The sequence below is a fragment of the Magallana gigas genome, chromosome 1 (assembly GCF_963853765.1).
Source record: "Magallana gigas chromosome 1, xbMagGiga1.1, whole genome shotgun sequence".
Lineage (NCBI taxonomy): Eukaryota > Metazoa > Mollusca > Bivalvia > Ostreida > Ostreidae > Magallana > Magallana gigas.
In genome coordinates, this window is record NC_088853.1 from 2,301,466 (window position 1) to 2,309,411 (window position 7,946).

The 7,946-nt window shown below is 36.5% G+C and overlaps 2 protein-coding genes across 4 annotated transcripts in view; both read left to right on the forward strand.

Moving 5' to 3' along the window:
* Positions 1–7,856, forward strand: part of LOC105324114 (talin-1) — a 48,490-nt gene extending 40,634 nt beyond the window's left edge. The window contains exons 2-9 of the mRNA XM_066076385.1: positions 4,552–4,767; positions 5,050–5,163; positions 5,332–5,463; positions 5,716–5,844; positions 6,088–6,201; positions 6,753–6,866; positions 7,112–7,375; positions 7,728–7,856. Coding sequence (XP_065932457.1) covers positions 4,639–4,767; positions 5,050–5,163; positions 5,332–5,463; positions 5,716–5,844; positions 6,088–6,201; positions 6,753–6,866; positions 7,112–7,375; positions 7,728–7,853 — 1,122 coding nt within the window. The 5' untranslated portion in view covers positions 4,552–4,638 and the 3' untranslated portion in view covers positions 7,854–7,856. The remainder of the gene's footprint in view (positions 1–4,551; positions 4,768–5,049; positions 5,164–5,331; positions 5,464–5,715; positions 5,845–6,087; positions 6,202–6,752; positions 6,867–7,111; positions 7,376–7,727) is intronic.
* The window catches only part of LOC117687750 (uncharacterized), a 232,769-nt gene that overhangs the window by 159,488 nt on the left and 65,335 nt on the right, over positions 1–7,946 (forward strand). The window lies entirely within an intron of this gene.

Here is a 7,946-nt window from a genome sequence, read left to right on the forward strand (position 1 = left end):
GGTAAACGCACTATTAATATTTTACATACCAAGTTGAGACACAACTGTATTTTGAATTATGATCTGTATAGAAGAAACATTATTGAATCATCCAATTGTATTTGTGGTCAAAAGGAGGATATTTATCACTTTTTCTTTGTATGCAAGAATTATGTAAATGCAAGAAACAATCTTTTTGAATTACTTTTTAATAGGCTTGATGAAACAATTTTAATTAACTCACATTTGCTTCTTTGGGGTAGTGACAATTTGTCTTACAATACAAACTGCTTTATTTTTTCAGCAGTTCAAAAGTTCATTAATGAGTCTGGAAGATTTAATAATTAAATTCCTTTTTGCTTTTGCTTTCTATACTGTACATTAACGTTATCTACTATATATTTGCAATTACTTTGTAAATGTATGTCCATGAATTTAATTATTATAAAGTCAATAACTATAAGTAACATGTAATATTACATGTACTATGACAATTGTATATATTGTATGTATTATCATTAGGAGAGGAACTTGTAAGTTGTAAGAACTTGTTTCCGATCCTTTTGTGTTACTTACACAATAAAATATGTTCAAATCAACCGATTATTTTTTTCCTATGTCGTGTCATTCGCGCGTAAATAAGTATGTTCTGTACACATATATACATGAACCCAGAAAAAATTCAAATGATTACACAAAAAAGAAAGTTGTAATTAGTATTTCGGAATTTTTTTCTGAAAGTAATTTCACATTGTATTGAAAAGAACAAGAAATAAAAATGATTTAAATTTTTGACTCAATATTCGTATATATTACCGGCGCTTCGTACATGTGTAACGGGGTACAGTGTATAGATTATTATAATCTGTTCGAATTAAGTACCATGCGTAAAGATTCCCATAATAATTACTAGTAATTGCATGACTGTGTACATTGTAGGCAAATCCCTGTGTGTTAATTACTTCTAAGACTCTTTGTTTTCCATTAACAGTGGTTTAAATAATTTTCAGATAATTAATAAAAATTTTGTCATTTGAATTGTATGCTTCATCAAATACTGATTCCGATTACCTTGAAGTCATTAATTTTCGATTGGCTATTGACAAAGAAAGAGACGCTTGACCATCCAATGCAAACAAATACACAGAGGTTGATTGACAGGTTCAGCCAGGTGCAGGAGACACCCGATGTCCGAGGTTATGTGTGCTGCTTGTACAAAGTCGAATGGTCTCAGTAAGAGTTATCGATGTGAATAAATAAAAAAATATATATGCTTATCAAAACATGATCGTTTAAGTTACAGCGAAGTACATTGAAGCGTTTAATAGGGGTTTACTCCAGAAAAGTTTCTACCTAATGTTTTCACTGACCTTTGTCCAATCAGATCGTAGCTGGGCGGAGTTAAGACATTGCCGCTCGTGACTTGAATGAGAGAAAGAAAAGAGAGAGAGAGAGAGAGTTGAGTAAATTATAAGTGGTGCTGATAAAGGAATAATCATTAGTTATAAACTTGCAAACAAATTAATTAAGGTCTGCATATAAAAATTACATGTGTATCCTATATTGTATAACTTTAAAGCTTTTTAAAGAACGATTGTGAAAATGTGTAAATTTCCTAGCATGGAGTCCGAGAATACGGACATTAAATATTTTAAAATGCGAACGAGTAATCACTTATGAACATGATGAATTTAGATGTAGTGTAAAGGAAAGGCAACGAAGGCGGATGCTTAGTGGAAAAGTAAAACGTCTAAGGTAAAGAATGTTTCACACTGAGTAACCATGAAGAAAGATTTTATACAAAGTAAATTTACAACCTTTGTTTAATTCCAGGAAGATTCGGCAAACTTTGATTTAATTATTAACGGTAACACTTGTAATAAAAACAGTTTCTTAAATATTCGTACAGTCTTCGATGTTTGACATTACCTTATCCTATTACTGATCTATATATAGACATCGTTGTTCCCTGGTTAAAGAATTTCAAAACACTTCAAAGTTTCATAAATTTATAAGATATACTATGTCCCGAGTTTTTTCTTCCACCACTTTTTGCTTGATATTTCAATAATAGTAAATACCTTTGTGCTAAAACTACGTTCGTCCAGATTATATGTGTTGAAACGCCCCCTCTATCGCTTCAGGTTTCAATACACATCCCAATATTGAAAGTCTACGGGGATTTTGCATTGCATCAGCCATTAATAAGCCCGGATGATATCGTTTAAATATTGCGCGAGGTATCCCGAGTACTTCCTAACGGAGAAAAGATGTAAACATTTCCCATTATAAATCTCCGTAAAAAAATTGTTTTCGTTCCTGTGAAATTTTATGAGTGAAAATTGTTCAATGAAGATATCTTGGATATATTCCCTTTCATCAATTGAAAGTGAATTGAAGTGTCAGTGAGTTCCGAATGAAATCTGATAAATGTTTCACGCGGTTCTCGCACGCTTTGCCCGAAACGATTTACACGCTTTGCCCGAAACGCTAAACGGTTTACACGAAACGCTTCACAATCACACGAAACGCTTAACGGTTTACACGAAACGTTTCTCGCAAGTAAGTCGCACGTTTTTTGGTGTAGTAGTAAGTTTCAGGGTCTGTAAATTTTGTCATCACGCAACAATTGTAAACTTGCACATAGTTTTCAAAAATTTAGAAATATTTTTAAATAAAGAAGTTATCTTAGAGAAAAGGTTACGTGTTTTGTAGGCGGGTTCGGTTTTTAAATCAAAGTACTGATGTACTGACGAGAGATTTTATCGAATATTATTTATTTTAAAATCAATGATATGCTAGTTTGCTTGGCAAGTAGTTTATAATCTGCATTTGAATTATGCACATTTTTATAATATGAATTCTCTGACTGTTCCGACTAGAATTTTGAGAAAACCTCTAATGAATCATGTTGTGTAATATTTTAAAATAGAATTGATTTCATCAAACTATGTTTTGGTATTCCAAATATTTCAAAAATTGTATGGATCCAACCAATAATGAACTCTAGTCTCGTTCAACCAGATGCTTGGCTGTCTCTGTTAATCTCCGACAAGTAAGAGATACCAGGTCACATGATAGCTTGATGATGCGACCTCTAAATATAGACTGACTCTCTACTTGCCGGAGATGTAAGGAGACAGCCGATGGTTGAACGAGACTATATATTGAACTCTGGCGTAGGAATACACAGGACTAAAAAAACTTCAAATTGTTCCTACCATTTAAAATCTGACTATTTCCAAGGTATTTATAAAAAAGGTTTCCTTTAAAAAAATACTTCATTATTTTCAAGAACTAAGTCTTGTCAGCGGCGATGATTTGTGCTTAGGTGCAAACACAGTTTCAGTTTCGGTATGCTAGAGTAACTGCATAGGAGAGTTTATTAAAATCAACTCCCAAAAACACAATTCCTCACATGATTCATGAGTACATGTAACAATGCTTGCTACCCTCTGAAAATTTAACTCGCCATTAAACATCTCATTTTTTAAAGAATGTTTGAAACGATTACATAAACTGTGTTCGACAGATAGTTTTCCTAAAACATTTTTTTTCTTTCTTTTTCAAAACACGTTTTATATACAGGCTTTCAATCACAACACATTTTTATAACAAAAGCAGAACTGAAAGTTTAGTCATTATAAATTATTGACACCATATCACATACATTTTCAACTCGCAGCAACAACGGAAGACCTACTCGTGGCTTTGCCACGAGCTCTGCTCTAGTTTGGATTTGATTTTTATGAAATCTGTTTTAAAGATTGAATATCAGAGTTTAATATTAGTGCTGCAATCAAACTATAAATATTGTAATATTAAATAGATGATATACATTTTTTCATTTGAATTCTCTATGATTGATACTTATTGGTTTGACTAACCCATTTGTTGGGATCTGATTTTTTCGGGTTGATTCATGAGGTTCAGACTAATCCCTTTGCTTGACAAAGTCTTCTGGAAATGATCTTTTAGGTTAGAAATACTCAAAAGAATGCGGCCGATTTCTTGAATCGGGATTGATCAAATTGGATGGGATAGATCCTATAGGCTGAGATTGATCCTAAAGGCTGATATAGATCCTATAGACTGAGATTGATCCTAAAGGCTGAGATTGATCCTAAAGGCTGAGATAGATCCTATAGACTGAGATTGATCATAAAGGCTGAGATAGATCCTATAGACTGAGATTGATCATAAAGGCTGAGATAGATCCTATAGACTGAGATTGATCATAAAGGCTGAGTTTGATCCTATTGGGTAGGATTGATCCAGTAGGATGGAAATCATTCTATTTGTTGAGACCTTGGATTTTTATTGATCCTGTATGTTAAGTGCAAATACTGTCTTTGAGTGTGGTGTAGATGGTGGCTCTTATTGGTTGAATTAATCCATTTGTTACAATAAGTCCTATTGGTTGAATTTATCCATTTGTTACAATAAGTCCTATTGGTTGAATTTATCCATTTGTTACAGTAAGTCCTATTGGTTGGAATAATAATCTCTTAGGATGACATCTGCCTGTTGGTACTAACACCGTTTTATATTGTATCACTATATATGTTGTAGGTGGTGGCTCCGACCATCAGTAGCCCCGCCTGTCAGGAACAGCTGATACACGCCACAAAGGGTGTGGCTCACTTTGCTGAGGGAATCATGGAGGCGGCCCAGCAGTCCTGCCGCGACGACAAGCTTCTGGCCGACCTAGGCACCGCAGCCACCGCGGTTACTCAGGCTCTTAACGACCTGCTACAGCACATCAAGAAGGGGGCAGGGCCCACCGCGGTAAGTGGGACAGTCACTGTTTTCTTTTTCTGTAGCTTTTTATTTTCTCTCTCTCTCTCTCTCTCTCTCTCTCTCTCTCTCTCTCTCTCTCTCTCTCTCTGAAATAGACCTGTTACACAATATTTAGAAAAAATGAAGATATTACACTGAATTTTTTGTTATAATGACAAACACATTTCAAGGATATTTTGATACAAAGCATTGAGCCTTTAATGATACCAAGATCATGTCATTGAACTCTTCTGTGCAGTGAGGTAGTAAATGTATGTTTTTGATATTCAGGCTGGGGAGTCCCACGAGGACGCAGTGGACACGATCCTGACTGTGACGGACAGACTGTTCAGTAGTGTGGGCGACGCCCACAAGATGGTGAGACAGGCCAGGCAGCTAGCTCAGGTAAGCTCTCAAATATCTCACACATCTTTCATAAGTTCAATTCTATAAAAGTCAATGCTAGATTGGGTTAGCACCTACATGGCTCAGAAATTTAAGACTGTTGACTGTTTCAATATATTTACTTGTTTATGATATAATTTTTTTGACCTTGATATCTGTTGTTTTCAGGCGACCTCTTCATTGGTTGGGGCCATCAGGGGAGAAGCTGAGGGCCACTCTGACTCGGACATGCAGAAGCGGCTCCTGGCCGCCGCCAGACTACTCGCTGATGCCACTGCGAACATGGTGGAAGCTGCCAAGGTAAGGAAAAGTTGTGTGCATTGAACAATGAGATGGGAAGTATTATAGTATACTGTGTTTCTGGTTATGTAGACATTTGTAGGCCGCAGAGCATATGATGGTAAAGATAAAGCAGCTGAAACTGTAGAATGCAATATCAAGTTAAACATTTGTAAAGTCAAATGTTATATTTGATACAGAGTTGTATATCACAGTTGACAGCTATATTATGTTCAATCAATTTCAGTAAAGTGTTATATTCTAATATTACAGGGCTGTGCGTCGAGTCCGAACGACTCGGAGCAGCAGAAGAGACTACGAGGCGCTACAGAGGATCTCCGGGCTGCCACAAATATCGCCGCCAGCAACGCCCTCAAAAGGAAACTCATCAGGAGGCTAGAGGTCAGAGACTCATTAAGTGTCGTTTAATTATCTCTAGAACCTGTAATTTAATTGCAGTAAATGATATACGACATGATGGCTTGATATTACAACCATGTTTTGTGATGAGACTTTACTTGAGTCATTTAGGTGTATTATGGTTACAACCATGCTTTGAAATGTAATTGGATTGTAAAACGAATATTTTACAATCGTTATTTAATATGTAATTGGGCTTTAAAAGATTATATCTATGATTTGTAGAACGTCGCGCGTCGCATCGCCTCAGCCACCACACAGCTGATTAACGCCTCAAAGAACGCTAACAAATCCAACACTAACAAAACCTCGGAACATCAACTGACTCAACAATGCCAGGTAAGCAGTGATGGGGACATCATTCCATAATTCTTATCAATAAAAGAAGTCTCAATTCAATTTACCGGTACATAATGGTGGAAACACTTAACAAATGGGAGGTATAGTAGATTGGCCAGTAAGCTAAAGGTTCTTGGTTTAAATCCTGCTGTAATTGTCTCAACAATGCCAGGTAAACAGGGGTCACTTATCATTCCATAATTCTTATTACAGAAGTTGTTAGATGACAAACAAGACACACTGAATGTTGAAACACTGATAAATGCTGGGTTATAATTGATTGGCAAAAGGTCGCGGGGTCAAATCTTCCTGTTGTGTTCTATGACTAGACATTGTATCTGCATTCTCTCTGTTCCTCCAGAGTATTATAGTATTGTCTAATTGTCTAAGAATATTGTACTGTGTCTTCCAAATACTGCTGTATGATTGGCTGATTAAGACTGTAGTTTTTGTAAAACCATATATGATTGGCTAAGGAAATAATAGTGTGTCCTTCTTGTATTGTTGTATTTTATTGGCTGAGACTATCACATGTTGTTCTCCTTCTACAGATCATGAATGAACAGCTGCCTCTGTTGATCCAAGGATTCCGGGGATCTGAGACAAACCAGGACAGCGCTACAGCCCAGCTACAACTGATTAATGCTAGCAAGGAATTTATACAGGTATAAAGTACAAATTGTAAGGGAGACCATTTGGCAAGAAAAAAAATCAAACATTGATAGTACAATGTCTGTAAAATCTCGCTGCAGTGTTTGGGGGAGAAAGGAAAATGTCTTAAAACTAAGGTTTCTGTGCTATATTTAACTTATTTTATTTATTTTATCAAAATGATATGTCAGATGTGCATAGCTATTATGATAGACACTAGTTTCACATCTCGGTTCACTGGCCACATTTCTTCTGACAGCCTGCCAGTCAGCTGGTATCCGCCGCAAACGCCGCAGCCCCAACGGTTGGAGATCAAGCCGCAAGCATGAACATGAACCAGGCAGTGAAGACGATGACCACCGCGCTCGCGGAGCTGAGAACCGCCTCAGGGAAGGCAGAGGAGATGTGTATCTCACTGGAGGTTGACGCCGCACTTGATCAGCTGACCGAACTCGACCGCGAGCTGGAGGAGTACCGCAGAACCGCCGACAGCGGTAACCTTGTGCCACTACCCGGTGAAACGGTAAGGCCAAGAGGAAAAGGTCATGGTGATTATATAGTCAGGTCAAGGGTTAAAGGTCATGAATACTCAATGATAGTAGCATGTGTATACATAGTGCATTTGTTAATTGGATTATATGTAAAGTGAAGTGGATCATTCGTATTATGTTCAGGCGAGGTCCAAAGGTCATGAATATCTAATGATAGTAGCATGTGTTTAGTGAATAAGATCATTACTAAAAAAGTAAGTAAAGGGTGTAAACTGTCAGATATTTTTTGATTATTATATAAATGGGAGATTTGATATTGTATCATGGCTTTCTATTGTAATATGGTGGAATGGAGTTGATACATGATTTTGTTACGTATTTCAGGTGGAGGCGTCGGCCATGAAACTTGGCTCCACCTCTAAGAACGTGGGATCGGCGATGGCTCAGCTACTGACGGCTGCCTCACAGGTAAACACAGATAAATGTATAATGGAGACAGAAATTTTGTAGAATATATAGAGCATTTCATATATTCTGGTAACAGATGATCGTTGTAAAAAAATAAGACATCACAAAAAATATGGTACGCAAAAATTGAAACAA